The 19,864-nt window shown below is 39.8% G+C and overlaps 1 protein-coding gene across 11 annotated transcripts in view; it reads right to left on the bottom strand.

Annotated features, from left to right (window-relative positions):
• Positions 1 to 19,864, bottom strand: part of TMEM108 (transmembrane protein 108) — a 339,699-nt gene that overhangs the window by 144,509 nt on the left and 175,326 nt on the right. For 5 of the 11 annotated variants that reach the window (XM_017872399.1, XM_017872401.1, XM_017872403.1 and 2 more), the window contains one exon: positions 12,968 to 13,053. In XM_017872399.1, the coding sequence (XP_017727888.1) occupies positions 12,968 to 13,007 (40 nt within the window). In that variant the 5' untranslated portion in view covers positions 13,008 to 13,053. Of the gene's footprint in view, positions 1 to 12,967; positions 13,054 to 15,470; positions 15,556 to 17,149; positions 17,180 to 19,864 lie in introns of those variants that run through there. The other 6 variants (XM_017872400.1, XM_017872402.1, XM_017872406.1 and 3 more) reach the window with 4 other exon arrangements.

The raw sequence follows: 19,864 nt of genomic DNA, 5'->3' as shown, positions 1-19,864 counted from the left end.
GGGAGATGAGGTTTCACTTTATGTTCAGAGAGATGGGAGGAGTAGGGGAGCACATGATGATGATGGTAGGAATAACATCAGCCCAACATTTATAGCACTGTTTAAGATGCTTTGTATATATTAAATGAATTAAACATGTTAACATGTAGATCATTAATTTAAAATGTTTAAGCAGAGCTTGGTACATCTTTAGTGCCCTTAGCCAATGACTGAGAGGACCAGGATTATAATACTCTGTTACCTGATGAAGACAAGTCCAAGGTGTGACCTATCATCTCACCAGAACTCTCAAGACAGACTGTAACAAAGTCAGTCTCTGTGGAGTTTTGCTTGATACTCATCCTTGCTGGGTTTTCTTCCCTTTCCAGGCTCACTATCCTTTCCCCTATCAGTTATTCCTGGGAAACCTTCCTAATAAGTCACTCCACAGGACTCTTGGTCTCAGGGTTTGAGGTCTGCTTCTAGGGACCACCCAACCTACGACACTCATTTGAAAAAAGGCATGAGGCCAGGCACAGTGCCTCATGCCTGTAATCACTTTGGGAGGCCGAGGCAGGCAGATCATGAGGTCAGGAGATCGAGACCATCCTGGCTAATACAGTGAAATCCCGTCTCTACTAAAAAAAATACAAAAAATTAGCCAGGTGTGGTGGCGGGCGCCTGTAGTCCCAGTTACTCGGGAGGCTGAGGCAGGAGAATGGCATGAACCCGGGAGGTGGAGCTTGCAGTGAGCAGAGATCCCACCACTGCACTCCAGCCTGGGCAACAGAGCGACACTCCCTTCCCCTGCCCCACCAAAAAAAAAAAAAAAAAAAAGACATGAATATTTCCCCAATCAGACCAATTTTAGTGTGAACTATGGGACATTTTTCCTTATGAAATGTCTATAGCTAGGTTATTTAAATGATAATTATATTTTATTTTTTAGCTCAATTATTTTACACTTAACTGCAGGTCAAAACAACAATAACATCAATTAAAGAATGTTAACTATATTTGTCTGAGCCTCCTTTTCCTCCTTCAGGGATTCTCCTGTGTCATAGTGAGAACTGGTTAGATGTGACCCCATATGTTTATACAAGCAAGCTGCCCAGCCACTCTCGCTTGCTTTTAAACAGCACTCTCTCAGGCTCAGGGGCTGTCCCCACCTCATAGTGACCCCCAGGCCAGCAACTGGAATCTGAACAATTACCACTCCTTCTCAAGTGGCCCACTCTAGAGCTTCCAACTTTTCCATCTCATTCATCTTCCACTGCTTCCAGGGATGCCCAGGCATGACCAGGTACTTGGGGTACAATATTGCTTCCCTGGGTGATTCTAGGACCCTTGTTTCTCTGCCTTTTGGGTAAAGTGGGCACACTGTAATTTCTTCATCTAACCAAGGAATTTCAAAGCAAACTGCTGTATTTTTTTTTCATCTCAGAGGATTCTGGGGCTCTCTCCTGAGCTACTGTATAATTAGCTGACCTCAAGCTGCCAGCACAGAGCCTGGGCTCTGTTCTGTGGAGAAATAGTTGTGTGACTTTGAGAGAACAGTGTAAGATGTTACTGTTAACAGTAACACTGTTAACATCTCACACTGTTCTCTCAAAGCACTTACACTCAGTGTTAATTTGACTCACTGATCACAGGACAGGGGATTCTCATTCTTGCCTCTTCTCATCAAACACAGCACAATCATGCATCTAGCACTAGCACTGGTTGGCAAGGGCAGGAAAGAGACCCTGTGCACCAGTGCTACATGTGAGCATGAGAATCATGTGTAGAGCAGTTCCTGCCCATCAGTGTGCATCTCACCTCATCTGAAGCTCACATGCCTATAGCACTTAGTCCCCACACACCCTCCCTGGGAGCTTTTAGACCAGCTCAACACATTGGTTTTTAAAACACTCCGCTCTCTATCCCTGCCAGTTGCAGCCTTCTCTTGCTCTCACTTTATAGTTAAACTTCTCACTTTATAAACTCATGGTTCCATCTCCTCACCTTCTACTTACTTCTTGGCCTATACCCTCTACTTACTGAGCACCTTTTCTGAACTCGGCACTATGCTAAGTGTGCCATATACTTATATTAATAACTCTATGAAGAATAGCAATATCACAGTGTAGATGATTGAATGGTGGATTGAATAAGGACATATCCACATCTTAACCCTGAAACCTCTGAATATAATCTTACTGGGAAAAACGGTCTTTGCAGATATAATTAAGCATCTTGGGATGAGCTTATGATAGATTATCCAAGTGTGCCTTAAATCCAATGACAGAGGAGAGATACATGGAAAATAGGAGAAGGCCATGTAAAACGGAGGCAGAGATTGGAGCCTTAGAGCCTTCAGAGAGATTGTGCCCCCCACCCCCCTTGCCACACACACACCCTGATTTTGGACTTTTGGCCTCCAGAACTGTGAAAAAAAAAATTCTGCTATTTTAAGCTACAAAGTTTGTGGTAATTTGTTATAGAAGCCACAGGAGGCCGGGGGCAGTGGCTCACACCTGTAATCCCAGCACTTTGAGAGGCTGTGGCAGGTGAATTACTGAAGGTCAGGAGTTTGAGACCAGCCTGGCCAACATGGTAAAACTCCATCTCTACTAAAGATACAAAATTGGCCAGGCGTGGTGGCGTGCACCTGTAATCCCAGCTACTCAGGAGGCTGAGGCAGAAGAATTACTTGAACCTGGGAGACAGAGATTGCAGTGAGTCACGATCGTGCCATTGCACTCCAGCCTGGACAAAAAGAGCGAAATTCTGTCTTAAAAAAAAAAGAAAGCCACAGGAAACTAATACAAACACCCATTTTACAGACAGGGAAACTGATGAAGATGCTCTGGAGGAAATGAGCAACGAGGCTGCCCACAGCTCACAGCTGAGTGATATCCTGGTACAGTCAGAACAAAGGCAAATGATTCATCTTCAAGGAGCTACTAGGACGCTTGCAGCAGATAATTGATTCCCTTGAGGAGAAAGGCTGGAAAACTTCTGAGGGGAGGAGCAAAGACATGAGAAAGCTTGGTGATGCAAATGACCCAAAGGAAGGGAAGGGAAATGGATGAACAGGAGAGGAAGATAAGAAGATGCTGCAAAGGCTTTGGGGGGCTTTTGGGGTTCTAGCCTGAAGAATCTCCAGTGTCCATCACATATATAAAGGCAATGATTAAATGTTTCAAAAATGTTTCAGAGATTTATTACAAAGACAATATGAAATTGCTGGGGGAAAAAAAAACCCTGTTTTCATCTAAAAAATTCTGTCTGAATTTTCCTCCTTCAGAAAAATCTCCCAGAATTATATCAGATTTTAACAAAGAAGACAGTTCTCTGTTTGTTAAAAATAGCCCCAGTTCATGAGGTTTATGTGTATTAATAAGCATTCTACTGAATTCAAATCTGGGTGAGGACATAAAGACTACCTTTCACATTTCTTTCTTTTTTAAATAAGATTTGCCAAACAAAAATAAGATTTGCTTACAATATTACAACAAAAATAACGTTATTTAAGGATAGTAATACAGCAACAACCCATGTTTGAAAGGCATTTTCAACACATGAAATGTTTTTATACCCTACCCATTTAACTCTCACAACAATTCCCAAGGTAGACATTATACTGATCATCTGTCCATTGTAGTTGAGGACAATGAGGGAGCTTTGGGAGCTGAAGCACTCTGTGCAGTCATATAACTAGTAAGAGATAACATGAGAGCTTGAAATTCTATGCTTTCTCCCACCATATATTTTAGCAAAAATACTTTCCTATAGAAAATTGGATTTACTCATTAAGGGTTAACATTTGAATTTACATAAGTCAACAGCTCTACTAAGTATGAGCATAACTTCCCTCACCTACATTCTTCTGCCAACAGTGTAATGGAATGTACTCAAATTCATAAAATTGAATTTCTTTAAAATATTTATTCTTAGTCCCCATTGGCATTGTTTAAAATGAGAATGTCTTACTAAAGTTTTGTTTTATCTGCAGAAGAGAATTGTTGACTTGTGCAAATTTAAAATCACAACCTAAACCATAAAAAATATTAAATCAAAATGATACTTCTAAGGACCTGTTATGCCTAAACTTCCTGGGTTAATATCACCTTGGAAAGAGTCACTTCCTCAAATTTTCTATGTGAATGACTTACTCTTCAGAAGTAAAGAGATCTATTCTCCCTAGAGAACATTTGCAAATCTTTTCACAATCAAGCTCCCCAAAAAACAGCCTCTAATTTTTGATTTGCAAAAGAATTACACAGCATAAGAAAAAAATAGTCCTATAAAATCAAGTTCTAAAATGAGACAGCTGCAATAAACAGTCAAGACCAAGAGTTACTCAAAAGGTGTTTTCCTTTTGCTTTATAACCCTAGCCAGCCCCTTCCTTGTGCCCTTCTCATTCTTAAAAGAGTAAAAACTAACTTCCAGTACATCCTGAAGAATAATATGAAACTTCAAGTTCTAACAGCTCCTAACCCCACAACACTTGAGAGGAATTCTGCTAGTTGCTTCCCTGACACCTTCTCTCCATTCTCCTTCCTAACTGATCCTGGTTTTATTCCAGAACTAACTTCTCCATCATGTAGCCCAAGTGAGGTAGGGAAGCTAAAAGCATCTCCTGCTCCTGGGTAGCCCTTCATAAGTCTACAACAGTGATTCTCAAAGTCTCTAGACCAAAGCTTCAGCATTACTAGAGACTTAGACATGTAATTCTTGGCCCAACCCCAGATCTACTGAATGAGAAACTCTGGAGGTGGGCCCAGTGGTCAGTATTTAAATAAGCCCTTAAGGTGATTCTGTTGTGTACTAAAGTTTAAGAACCAGAGATCACAGCCAGTGATCCCAGCCCTGGTTGCCCATCAAAATCACTGGATGCCCTAGTCCCATGCCCAAAGATTCTGATTTAATTGCTCTGGGATGGGGTCTGGGAAAGCGGATTTGTTAAAAAGTTCCCCAGGTGATTCTAGTGTACAGTCAGATTTGGGAAACACTGATCAAAGCCAATCAAACTAATCTAGTCTAAAATACTGAATTTTAGTGTCAATGAAGTGGATGCCCTCCAATATCCATGAGGCCAACTTATGACCAGAAGTGTCATTACTGTTACTGCAGCCACTGCTGGTAGCACAAGGGAACTGTAGGCTGATGAACTGGTATATGCCACTAAATGAACCATGCTGTTTTATTTCCTCAAGAGCAATGAGTCTTCGATAGCTCAGGAATGATGAATTTGTAAGGGGTGGAGGACACAAAGCCCAGCAGCTATTTAGCAGTGGTATGTTTTGGATGGAAAAGGACGAAAATAATTTGTGGTATGCCAGGACTTGAACTCAAGCAGTCTTAATCACTGTCCATGAAGGTTGTGACCAAGCAGTGTAAAACACAAGGGAAGACAACCTCACTGGGAAAGGTGGAGGAGGAAATAAAGACCTCACAAAGAATGGTGAAGTTCCATTCATCTCCTCACACTAGGGAAATGACTCTTATGTATACAGAATGGCAATATCTGTATGATTGCCTGTAACATCTAAAAGGTCATATATTTCTGGAGTCAAAATTTATTTGGACCTAAATACTATGTCATTTATAATTCACATAAACTTTCCTTCCCTAATTGTAGGAAAAATTTCCTCTCATTTATCAGGAGAAACAAGCCATGAAGACAAAATACATGAGCCAACTTCAGTTAGAGATGGCCCAGCTCCTTGAATCATTGTCTAGTTTCTGAATGGAAATGCTTTTGTTCCATGAGGCCCACCTAGGGTGGGAGCTAGAACTACAGATGGGTTTGCTGAGACCTGATACTAAAGGAGAATTTAGTCGCAGAGGCTCAGAAAGTACATTTCTCAGCCACAATCCAACTTAATAATTCTGTATTTTATCTATACATGTTTCCATATTGTGAGGTGTAATTGATAGTGTGTGATTATTTAAGCAACATTTTGTCTTTTTTAGTGTTTCATAAAATAACAGTGGATCTTACAACTAATAGCATCTTAGATTTGATGAATTATGCTAATTAAATCAAACATTTATGACTCCCATTATGAATCAAGCTCCCGATTAGACTGGAAACAAAGGAATGGATGATGAAATAGAATTCCCATGCCTAGGAAGCTAGATGAAAAGAAAACAAACACAGGTATAGTCAGAGCTACATATTTTGTGGTGGACACAGTATGTGTTATGATGGCTGGAGCACACTGTGGTTGTCTATTGGGTAGAATTGTGTGGTGTATGTGTGTGAGTGAGGGAGGAGGGATATAAAAGGGAGAAGGGATAAGAGATGAGGCTGGAAAGGTAGTCTGGGACCAGACTATTAATGACTCTAAGACTAACCTAAGGAATTTAGGATTTATCCTTTAGGTCAGAGGTTCTTAAACATTTTGGTCTCATGACCCCTTCATACTCTTAAAATCTATTGAGGACTCCCCAAAGAGCTTTTCAAAATATGGGTTATATCTATTGATATTTACTATATTAAAAGTTAAAGCTGTAGGCCGGGTGCGGTGGCTCAAGCCTGTAATCCCAGCACTTTGGGAGGCCGGACGGGCGGGGTACGAGGTCAGAGATCGAAGGAATTCCTGGCTTAACACCTGTGAAACCCGTCTCTACTAAAAAATACAAAAAACTAGCGGGGGCGAGGTCACGGGCGCGTAGGTCCCAGCTATCGGGAGGCTGAGCAGCGGAATGGGGCTGTGAACCGGGAGGCGGATCTTGCAGTTGGCTTGAATTGCCCATGCACTCAGGCTCGGGGCGACAGAGTGGAGACTCGTCTCAAAAAAAAAAAAAAAAAAAAGTTAAAGCTGTAAAACAAATTTAACTATAAAACAAACTCATCTTAAACAAATAGATTTTTAATGAAAAAATTTTCTAACACCAAAAATTAGGAAGGATATAGCATTGTTTTACAATTTTGTAAATCTCTTTAGTGTCTGGCTTATGAAAGACAGCTGGTTCTCTTGTCAGCTTCTGCATTCAATCTGTTGCGCTATGTTATTTTGGTTGAAGTACAGTATATGGAAAAAAATCTGGCTTTATAAATATGTATAGTTGGAAAAAGAAGCGCCTCACAGACTTCCTGTAAAGGCCTCAGTGGTCCCCAGGGACTCTTGGACCACATTATGAGAACTGCTGCTTTTGGTAATGCAAAGCCATGGAAAGATTATCAGATGACAAGCAGCTAATTTGGCAGTAATGTGAAGAGAAATTAGAAGAAGACCTGAGAATAGGACAATAAGCAGAGGACTATTAAAATGGTCCAGGAAAGAACATAGGAAGCTGTTCTCTAAAGCTGAGACAATGGGGATGCAGAGACATGAATGGATTCATGTGTTAAGTTCAATAGGAGCTAGTATCGCTAGTATACAAATGTATCCAGGGTAGGATGGGAGGCAAGTCAAGGATGGCTTCATGTATTTGGGGTTGCAAAATCTGGTTGGATGGTGATGATACAAAAGGTGTAGATACAGCATAAGAAGATCATTCCTGGTGTAAGCTGGACAAAAAAAAAGAGAGAGAAAAAAAGGGAAGAAGAAGCAACAGCAGCAGCAGAAGAGGAAGAGGAGGAGGAGGAGGAGGAAGAAGAAGAGGAAGAAGAGGAGAAGGAAGAGGAAGAAGAGGAGGAAGAGGAAGAAGAAGGAGAAGAAGGAGAAGAAGGAGAAGAAGGAGAAGAAGAAGAAAACAACAAAAAAATGAGTCAGCAAGGGAAACATGCAGATTCCTGATCCATGACTCTGGGAGATACAGACAAATGTGCAGATCCTGGGAAGCTTACCTCTTTAAACTACTGTACTCAATGCTGTTTAAAACAATACCAAATCTCTTCAAAACACAAATATCTCTGAGAGCTAAGGAGAGGGAGTTCCTTAACTCTCCTTAACCAGTAAGCACATCTTGGTATTACTTAGTTTAGTCAAATTGCTTTCCATCTTAATGGAATACATGAGAACTTCAGATCACAGACCACCAGGAGGACATCTGAGATGAGAAGGTAGCATGTTGGGGGCTTTGTGTCTAATATGGGACAAAAATAAGCATGGAAGAAGAAAAGAGAGAGAAATGTCAATCTCTTGAAGAAGATATAATTATGTGGATACTTCTAGTTTAAGAAGTAACTGGAAGAAAGAATAGTCACTGGGTAGCTGGTAGGCAAGAAGGAATGGTTAGAGCGGAAAAGGCACCAAAGAGAGTTCTCTCACTTTAAAGTGTTTTCAAGGGTTCTGCTCAGTCCCAGAGATCACATGAGAAGCAGATCATCCCATCAGAAAATAGGTTTTAAGTGGAAATGAACTACCAAGTAGCTTCTCATTAGGCCCAGAAAAATCCACAGACAGGAAATATGGATTTGTGTGTGTGTTTGTGTGTATACATATATATAATTCAAATCTGAGACTGAGACATGATCTCCATGCCCCAGGTAAAGATGGCAGAAAAGGGGGTGTATTTTCCTTCTAAATTCTATAGGGTAGGGGTCCAAATCCACACCAGCAGTTCTTTTCTTTCCTTCTTCACCTCCTTTTCCTAAGATAGGGACCTACAGACAGTTCTCTAAGTTGAACAAAAAATTACTTTGAGTGATTTGACACAGACCAGTAGATGCAAAGGGTGCATGAATGAGCGAGCAGGGTGTACTAGAGTAACAATACAGAGCATGATTTAAGAAATTCAAATGTCTGGATGTATAGCAAACACTGAAGTTACAAAACATAATCACTGCTTAATTCTACGTATTTAAACCACTCTGATTTGAATAGATATTTATGTGTAAAAACATCATATTTTCATAAAATAATTGCCTTAGTCTTCTTAACAAAGTAGCACAACAATTTTCCAGTACACAGTACCCAAGTAAACACCACATCTGCTAAATCAAGACTCAGATTCAGACCCTCCTCAGCAGTGGCATGGTCTTAAGGGGTTGTGAGGATGCTCTTTACCTTCCATTATTAAAACTTTTCAAAAAATTGTGATGTGGCTTGGCAAAAGCAGCCTTGATCATGTCAATTCCTTTCTCTGTAGAATAGGGTCAATAATAATGCCCCACTTGCCTTACAAGGTTGTTGTGAGGACCAAATTATGGAAAAATGCTTTGCGAACCAGAAGGTTCCACACAAATGTTAGTTACAGTAGAGCTCCTGGTTAGGTTGTCCTTATGTTTTCCAGGCAGGAAGGCAGTAAGAAAGCTGGCATTTATGTAGGACTTCTATATGGCATGTCATCTCACTCAATACCATCTCAGGTAGTGAGTGATCACATCCCATTTTACATCTAGAGCTCACTGAGGCTTAAGTAACTTACCTAAGGTAAGTCACCTAGAAAGTGGTAAAACTAGGATTTGAACCTGTCTGCTGTCTCAAAAACTCAGGTATTCTTAGCACAAGCTTTAATACCTAATTTATTACTTAGGTCTTGGAAAGAAAAATGAATGGGAGTATCTGGTTTTTTATAACCATGAAAACTCTCATCACCACCCTCATATTCAAGCTTTCCGCTGTTCCAATATATCATATAAAATGTGTTAAACCTTCTGAAAGGGCTAAAGCCAGTGGGATGAAACACTCAGTACTGCATTGTGGAGTAGAGCTCAGGTAATAAAAACAAAGGCAGAGATAGTCAGTTGTAACAAAAGTAAACAATTAAAACCTCAATAGCATTGCCTGCCAAAGACTGCATCCCTTAGCCCCAACTGGGCACATACAAGCCTCAATGACTATCAATTATGATTCAGTGATCTAAAGAGCATCTTTTTATTTTGGTCTTACTATCTTAGTCTGTTTAGGGTTGCTATAAAGAAATACCTGAGGCTGTGTAATTCATAAAGAAAGAGGTTTATTTGGCTCACAGTTCTGCAGGCTAAACAAGAAGCACGGCACCAGCATCTGCCTCTCATGAGGGCCTTAAGCTGCTTCCACTGGTGGTGGAAGGTAAAGGGGAGCCAGTATGTGCAGAGATCACATGGTGAGAGAGTGGATGCAAGGTAGAGGGAGGTGCCAGATTCTTTTAAACAACCAGTTCTTGGGGCATCTCTCGAGGTAACAAAAGAGCTAGAACTTACTCACTTCCCTTCTCCCGGAGAGGGCACTAATCTATTAATGAGAGATCCACCTCCATGACCCAAACACCACTCATTTAGCCCCACCTCCAAAATGGGATAAAATTTCAACATTAGACTTGGAGGGATCAAATATCCAAATCCCAGCACTCATCTAATATCACTTGCAAGATGCAAACTTCACTGCTTATGGGCTTGAACTGTCCCTATCTTAGCTATAAGGGCAGCAGAGGGACCACACTGCTGGGTTTTCCTGTGTGTGGTAGGGCACCAGGGCAGAATGAAGAAACGGGCACATATGCAGGGGTCAGAGAGACATGATTGCGAACTGAACTTACTGGGCACCCTGGGCCAGTCCTTGCTTATCCATCTGTAATGCTTCTTCATCTTGAAGCATTTTCCTCTGGAATAATTGAGGAGATTTAGGTAAACTGTCAGCAAATCCTTGTGAACACAGTAGGCACTCAGTAGGGTATAGCTTCTATATTAATAATAACTTATGAACTGGCTAATATCCACTAGTAAGTGTTTCTGTTTTTTTAAACAAACAGATATTCTCTGTAATAGACTAAAGATAACTGCTACAAACTGTTACTCCTCTTTTCTTTGAAAAGTGAAGCCTAATTCCTCTTCCCCTGAGTTCCTGTTGGTCTTACTTCCTCAGATAGTACAATGTGGCATGAGTATTATTCTGGGACTTCCAAGGCTAATTCATCATAAGTCTTCTAAGCTTTGCCCAAGTCTCATACTGGTAGCTGCCATATAAGAAGTCTGATCACTCTGAAGCCACCATGTTGTGGGGGAGCCCCAACTTTCCATGTGAGAAGGCCTCAGGGAGCCCTCGGCCGTTGGGAGTCATTCCAGCCTAGGTCCCAAACACTCTGCAGTGGAGGCAGTAGGTTCTGCTAAGTCCTGCTCAAATTACAGATTCATGAGCGAAATAAATAACTATTATTGCTTTAAGCCACAAGGTTTTAGACTAGTTTGTTATATAACAATGAAAAACCAGAATACTCAATCATGATTTTTTAATCCAAATTAAAATATATTTTCATATATTTTTATCATGAGTTATATAAAATATATGAGTTATATAAAATAACATATTGTGTGTTGATGCTAGTTCTCAAGTCTATTTTAGACACAGACTAAATGTCTTAAAAACATCTTATTTGTGGACAATGTTAACATACACATAACTTAATAACTGGCTGACCAGTGACATATAGGATCTATTGTGTGTATATACATGTCAGTAATCAGGATGGTTTAGTGAGGGCCACTGTCTACCTCCTAACCAGCAGGAAACTACATATTCTGGACTGTCTGCATTTCCCAGCAAGCTTTGCAAACAGCAAGGTGTTAAGACACAGTTGTTTTCTGTAGCTAGCCAGATGATGTTTGAACCCCCTTCAGCATTCAGAGTTGCTCAGTATAGGAGGATGGACTTCATCATAGGATAAGTCTTATCTCTCTGGACTGCAGGATAATTTACTGATGCCTTTCAAATAACATACGACCCTAAAATATTACGCAAACTTTGGGGCATACAGTCAGCATAGGTGAACTCAGCAAACATTTTGCTGTTCCAAAATCTACTCTGTTGTTCTTTATTTCCCATTTTTCTGGCTACAAAGCCTTCCTCCCCTTCTCTGAGGGGTATGTGTGCATGTGTGTATGTAAAATCCTATTTACCCTTCATATGTCTACTCTCCCATCAAGGCAGAGTTAATCATTCCTTGATGACATTGCTTCTTCCATCTTTAAAGCCTATTCTTTAGCAAACAAGCTTATCATTTTTTAAAAAAGCAACAAACTGACAGTCCCATAGAACACATGGAAAAGGAACATGAGAAAGTCCCTATAACACTTGGCAACTTTCCACCGGGCTGAAACAGGCTGACGTGATATGTGTTTTAGGGATTAGAATTCAGCAGAAGAAATGAGTCAATTAAAACACCCGGCCAGAATGCTGTCTGTAGATAAAGTGCTTTGCACTGGAGGTACAACATAAGCTGAATTACTAAATTCTAAGGGCTGACTGACTGGTGATTTGCATCTCAATATCTTTTCCTCTTATTCTCTCAACAAAAGTTAACAAGGAGCCACTCAGCCTAGGAAAGATAGGTACTTCATTTACCTTAGCAAGAACAAGATAAACAACTAACTCACAATTTTCCAACTCACTGGCTTTGGTTTGACCTGGAGTGGGTAATGCCTACTGTCTTAAGTGGGTTAACTGGAACATCAAACCCACCAATTGGTTTTGGCTTTTACATTTATTCAGTAGCAATTCTAATCCCAAAGAAAGTACAATCACTACATGGCAATTGGTGCTTTGTGGCAGTATACACAAAACACATGAGTGATGTGCAGAAAGTCATAATTGAACACTCTTTATTCCACCATAAAACCAAGAAGTCATATTTTCACCACTTGTTATTTGAGAACCATGTATAACTATGCATAACATTTTAAGCCAAAGGCTGTATGGCAACAAGTTCTATGTGTTAAAATACAGAAAACACCATTTCCTCTTCATGAGGAATCTACAGCAAGTCATCCTGGAAGAACACTAAACCAAAGGCAATGTTTTTGGACACTCATTCCCAAATTAACTATGCTTAACACATCAATTTAGAATTATTATAATGGAGTTTAAGTTATAACTGATGTCCAAGTTACAACTATAACTGATATTAAAACTTCCCTTTGGAATTCAGGAAAAACTGACAAGCACTAACATTAAAACAGAGATCTTAGCATGACTTAATGCTTGATACTTCATCTAGATAAAGCAGAGTGAAACTTTACTGTCCTCTTTCACTGATCCAACCCTGGTCTTCATCCAAAAAGTAAGTTCTGGGCATCCAGCAAATAATAACATTGGTATATTTTAAGAAAGAAGAAATGCAGTGTCAACTTACTTAACAGCTGGCAATAGAGGGCCTGTAAACTTCTCTTCATGGTATCATCTGGTCCTGCTTATCCTCCAGTTTATTCATGATTCTGTCTAGGAAATTGGGAGAAGAAAATTGTTACATCTGAGGAACATAATTTAAAAATCAGAAAGAACTCCAGTCAATAGGATCTTGGTTGTAAATCCTAACTTACCCAATTTCGAAGAGAAAAAATCTTGGGATAAATACACCACAAACAGTTTAATTTATAATGGTGTATGTTATAAAATTACCAACTAATCAACTGGTCGAATCCTGAAACTATACACCCCACTGAAGGAAGCTCATAGGGGGCAGTTAGTGAGAATCTGGGTTCAGAATTGAATACTTTTTTTCATGAATCTCTCATGAATCTCTATAATCACATGAGAAACAAAAAATTTCTCTTCTCATCTCATTTCTGCTAAGGCGCTCACAAAACAAGCAAACACCCAAATAAAACAAACAAAAAACAAGCTAGAAAGCTTTGCCACACTTGAAACTGTATTATTTTAAATGATTTTTCTATTATTTTCTGATTTCAAGGATACGTCTGGTATGGACTATTTAGAAAAGTAAACAGAAAATACAGATAAAATAAACAAGAAAATATATATTATCCATAATCCCATGAATAAGAGGTGATTAGCACCCACATTTTAGAGTGTATCTCTTTAGACTTTTGAATGTGCACTTCTATTGGTCTGTTTAATTTTATATTTAATTTTTAATTTAATTTTTCTCCCTAGCAGCAGAAATATCTTTGTGCTGTTACTATTACTTTACAATTTTATTTTACATGGCAAACTGTGTTTCTTTAAGATAAATTCCTAGAAACTGAAACGCACTATGGAAGGACATAAATTAAGGCTTTTTGAAATAAATATATTACCAAATTGCTCCTCACCAATACCAGCATATTAGAACAACCATTAGAGTACACTCTACCCAAGAAAGAAATTAACAATTTCATCTCTGCCAATAGGCAAATATTTGGTCTCAATGTTTTAATTTGCTTTTTATGTTTATTGGCCATTTGTATATAAAATTTTTAAAATGCGTATTATTTAACAATTCTCTACTAGCATGCCAGGATTTTTGTTTTCTCATGACATCCCAAGTAGAACTACCTATCTTTAAATTTTTTAATTGAGATATAACTCATATATAAAATTCAGCCTTTAAGGTATACAATTCAGTGATTGGGAATATATTCAAAAGTTGTCCAACCATCACCACTACCTAATTCCAGAATGTTTTCATCACTCAGAAATGAAATCACCATGTTTGCTATAAGTCACTTCCCATTTTCCCCTCCTTTGGCAACCACTAATCTATTGTCTGTATGGATTTGGCCATTCTGGACATTTTGTATAAACAGAATCATATGTGTCTGGCTCTTCCACTCAGCATAATGTTTTTATTTTATTTTATGGTGTTTTTTGAGATGGAGTCTCACTCTGTTGCCAGGCTGGAGTGCAGTGGCGCGATCTCAGCTCCACCTCCTGGGTTCAAGCGATTCTCATGCCTCAGCCTCCTGAGTAACTGGGATTACAGGCACGCGCCACCACACCCAGCTAATTTTTATATTTTTAGTAGAGACAGGGTTTCACCATGTTGGCCAGGATGGTCTTGATCTCCTGAACTCATGATCTGCCCGTCTCAGCCTCCCAAAGTGCTGGGATTACAGGCGTGAGCCACTGTGCCTGGCCTCAGCATAATGTTTTTAAGGCTCATCAATGTTATATAACATTCTAGCTTTTCAAGTGTTTTTTTAATAAGAATTCTACGTACCTCACAGACATTCTACCATGGTTAGAAAGGCCTTCCTTAGTCCAAGATTATATAAATACTTGCCCATATTTTCTTCCTGATATGGTTTGGCCATGTCCCTACCCAAACCTCATCTTGAATTTTCATGTATTGTGGGAGTAACCTGGTGGCAGGTAATTGAATCATAGGGGTGGGTCATTCCCATGCTGTTCTCGTGATGGTGAATAACTCTCACAAGATCTGATGGCTTTAAAAATGGGAGATTCCCTGTACAAGCTCTCTCTCTCTGCCTGCCGCCATCCACATAAGATGTGACTTGCTCCTCCCTTGACTCCCACCACGACGGTGAGGCCTCCCCAGCCATGTGGAACTGTAAGTCCATTAAACCTCTTTCTTTTCTAAATTGCCCAGTCTCGGGTATGTCTTTATTAGTAGCATGAAAACAAACTAACACACTTCTAGTAATTTTTATTTCGTTTATTACATTCTAAATGCTTTTGTATTCTCAGATATTATCAACCAAAAATAAAATTCTAAGCACCCCAACTGACTGAATGGCTCCCTCCTCTCAGTCAAGGGAATTCCAAAGAAACCTGAAAAACTAGCTCAAGCCATGATGCGAAGTGGGGGTCAGACATGCGTCATTATACTTTCTTCCCTTTGGATTTGCGGCAAAACTGACCAGCATTAACATTAAAACAGTGATCTTAGAACTCACCGAACAGATTGTGTGTAGTAACAAGATACCAAAATCCAACCTGACTCTACTTTAGCATCACATGACAGATAGCAGGCCCTGAAAAATATCAAAGTATTTTATCCAAAAACATATTTCTTTGACATATTTTAAATGGTCCTGCAAAGCTATCTCTTGTGGAGGAAAATTTACACACTGAAGAGAATCCCCTTGCCTTTCCAGGTCTTTTTCTGATCCTGGAGAGATTAGCTGAGAGTCTAGAACCTTTTAAATGTCTGAATAGGAAACATTAGCCATATATTACTTCTTTTCTTTTCTTTTTTTTTTTTTTGAGACGGAGTCTTGCTGTGTCACCCAGGCTGGAGTGCAGTGGCCGGATCTCAGCTCACTGCAAGCTCCGCCTCCCGGGTTTACGCCATTCTCCTGCCTCAGCCTTCCGAGTAGCTGGGACTACAGATGCCCGCCACCTCGCCCAGCTAGTTTTTTGTATTATTTTTAGTAGAGACGGGGTTTCACCATGTTAGCCAGGATGGTCTGATCTCCTGACCTCGTGATCCGCCCGTCTCGGCCTCCCAAAGTGCTGGGATTACAGGCTTGAGCCACCGTGCCTGGCCCAGCCATATATTACTTCTACGGGCAGTCATTTTATGTGCATAATGAGAACCTTGGTTTCTGCTACCCATTAGCTTAACCCAGATCCTCCTTTCTATTGATTCCAGGTCTTCAAATAATATTAATAACTCCTTCAACCAACTGCCAATCAGAAAATCTTTGAATCCACCTATGATCTTTAAGCCCTTGCTTTGAGTTGTCCCACCTTTCTAGACCGAAACAATGTATACCTCAATGTATTGACTGATGTCTTATAAAACTTATAAAACCAGGTTGTAACCCAACCACCTTGGGCACCTGTTCTCAGGACCTCCAGAGGCTGTTGCAGGTCATGGTCCTCACATTTGGCTCAGAAGAAATCTCTTCAAATATTTTATGGAGTTTGGTTTTTTCATCAACAATCTGTTTCTGGACTTTGTATTAAGTTTTACATTTTTCTGTTTGCTCATTCTTCAAATAGAACAATAAGTGTTCAAATTAAACCACTGGTACATTGAGTTCTCTATTATTACTCTTTTTAAAAATATTTGTTATTTGAGCTTGTTTTTTTACCTCACTCCAAAATTAACTTTAAGATCACTTTATTAAAATCCAGAAAAGGTACACTGGGATTATAGTCAGAATTATCTTCTATTTGCTTTATTAATTTCGGAGAGACTGATTTGATAACTCATCAAAATCCAGCTGGGGTGAGGAAGAACATAAGTATTCCAAAACTTATTGCTCTGGAAATCAGAAGAATTCCTTTCTGGGGCTGGGAAGTGCTCTTTTTTGGGGCATGGGGTACAACAGCTCAATGAGTTTTTTGGTTAGGCAAATTCGTCCCCCACCACCAGTGTGATTTGTATGAGGAAGGAAAAGAAAGAGAGAGCTAAAGTGCTCTACATTATACAAAAATTAATTAGGGGCTGGGCATGGTGGCTCACGCCTGTTATCTCAGCACTTTGGGAGGCTGAGGCAGGTGAATCAGGAGATTGAGGTCAGGAGATTGAGACCATCCTGGCTAACACGGTGAAACCCCATCTCTACTAAAAATACAAAAAATTAGCCGGGTGTGGTGGTGGGTGCCTGTAGTCCCAGCTACTCACAGGGCTGAGGCAGGAGAATCGCTTGACCCCAGGAAGCGGAGACTGCAGTGAGCCGAGATCGTGCCATTGCATTCCAGCCTAGGCGACAGAGTGGAACTCTGTCTCAAAAAAAAAAAAAAAAAAAAAGAAAAAAAAAATTAGGAGGTTTGAGTTTCCAGAGGCTATGGCTAGGAAAAAGGAGTTAAGGGTCTAGAAATTAGAGAGGCTGAGGAGATGATACACAAGAAATACTGAGACAGGAAGAGGCAACTCCAAAAGATGGTAGCAGGTGGGACCTAAGGATGAAGGATAAAGTGAGAAATTCTCCACAGGAGATGCCCATGAATGTTAAGATGTCTAATACTTAATTTTTCATCGCTTCTTGTTTTATGCACATATACACTATATATGTATTAGTCTGTTTTCATGCTGCTGATAAAGACATACCCAAGACTGGGTAATTTATAAAGAAAAAGAGGTTTAATGGACTCACAGCTCCACATGGCTGGGGAGGAGTCACAATCATGGTAGAAGGCAAAAAGCACATCTTACATGGCAGCAGGCAAGACAGAAAAGAGCCAAGCAAAAGGGATTTCCCCTTATAAAACCATAGGATCTCATGACACTTACTCACTACCATGAGAAAATTATGGGGAAAACCACCCCCATGATTCAATTATCTTCCACTGAGTCTCCCCTCCCACAACACGTGGGAATTACGGGAGCTACAATTTAAGATGAGATTTGGGTGGGAACACAGCCAAACCATATCAATATGCTCCATCTGTATTCCTTCTCCACAATGCGCATCCATCACTAGTATTGTCAAAACTTTAGTAAAAGTCTGACACAAAACAGCCTTGTATTAGTGATGCTTGACAGGGGCAATAAAAGAGAAGAGATCATGTCCCAAGTCAAGGGTGACCCAGGAGCAGTCAGAGGCAGCAGCCCTAGGAGCCACAACAATGGTTGGTGGGTATATGTGGAGCGTTTAGAATGTGGTAAGCATTCAATAAATGCTTAGTAAATAAATAATGGATGAATGAATAAATAAATGATCAATAACAAGAGAACAGAGATACAGTTGTGGTTTAATATATTGATCAAGGGGATCATAAGTCCTTCAGTAGTCTCTGGAAATTCTTAAAGATTTTTGAAAAAGTGACAGACTTCCCATAATACATGAAACAGGTTCACCTTATTCAGTTATCAAAAACAACTGAGTCTATAAATCTGGGAGATTTGGGTTCAACTGGGTTACACAGGGTTATCCCAGCTAGAAGCACCATTTGGCTATTTATTAAAAATTAATCTTAATTAGGTCTTCTTTCAGAGTTTCAGTGTTTTTCTTTCATTTAAGTTCTACAGTCCTGTCAAGTTTTACAGCTTTTAGACATTTTATATTTATTTTTTCACAGTGATAGAATTTCTGTTTCCATTATATTTCCTAATTGCCTCTACATAAAAATGACTGACATTCATTTTGTGACCTAACTGAACTAACTTACTATTCTAATGATGGTTTCTCAGCTGAGTCTCTTGGGTCAATTGTGCTGCTTTGGATAGATGGCAAACCACAATTAGATTCCATCAAAAGCCTCTTTTAACCATACAGTAGAAAATATTAATCACATCTGTCTGGTCCCTCAGGGAATAATTCAGGAAGATGATAACTAATTTGGGGGATGAAATCCTAAGAAAGTATAGAGTTACATCTAAAAGGATTGCATAAAGGAAAAACAACCCACCCTTGCAACCCATGCTCCAGGCCCATGCCTACAGACCCAATAACAGGCCTACTACAGTAGTTTTAGGCTCCAGGTTCAATTCCATATACTCAGGCACCAGGCTGACCACCTGCTGACCCAGACATGAAGCCAGGCTGCCTGAGGACTCCAACTGCACACTTGCCCATGGACCATACCAGATGACCTTTTCAGAATCTCTGGACAGGTTGACTGGTAAAGGGCTTTCCCAAACAAAGCAAGTCTGCAAATACTGAAATAAGTTCCTACTTCTTCAAATGCACAGACACTGACACATGGCAACAAGGATGAAGAACAATCAAAGAAACATGACACCACTAAAGAACAAAATTAAGCAACAGTGACCAACCCCAAAGAAATGGAGACTTATAAACTGCCTAATAAAGATTTAAATAATTGTATAACCAGCCTGGGCAACAAGGCAAGAATCTATTTCTACAAAAAAAAAATTTAAAAATTAGCTGGGCATGGTGATGTATGCCTATGGTCTCAGCTACTTGAGAGGCTGAGGTAGAAGGATTGCTTGAGTCTGGGAAGTTGAAGCTGTAGTGAGCCATAATCATGCTCCAGCCTGGGTGACAGAGTGAGAAAAAAAAGTACAAATAATTGTATGAAGGAAGCTAACTGCAGAGAAACAATTCAACGAAATCAGGAGAATAATATATCCAGAACCTACAAAGAACTCAAACAAATTTACAAGAAAAAACCCCATCAAAAAGTGGGCAAAGGATATGAACAGACACTTCGCAAAAGAAGACATTTATGTAGCCAACAGACACATGAAAAAGTGCTCATCATCACTGGCCATCAGAGAAATGCAAATCAGAACCACAATGAGATACCATCTCACACCAGTTAGAATGGTGATCATTAAAAGTTAGGAAACAACAAGTGCTGGAGAGGATGTAGAGAAATAGGAACACTTTTACACTGTTGGGGGGACTGTAAACTAGTTCAACCATTGTGGAAG

Source organism: Rhinopithecus bieti, unplaced genomic scaffold (genome assembly GCF_001698545.2).
Source record: "Rhinopithecus bieti isolate Rb0 unplaced genomic scaffold, ASM169854v2 scaffold_7308, whole genome shotgun sequence".
NCBI classification, from domain to species: Eukaryota; Metazoa; Chordata; class Mammalia; order Primates; family Cercopithecidae; genus Rhinopithecus; species Rhinopithecus bieti.
Note: the sequence above shows the minus strand (reverse complement) of the source record. Positions and strands in the feature narration are given on the sequence as shown.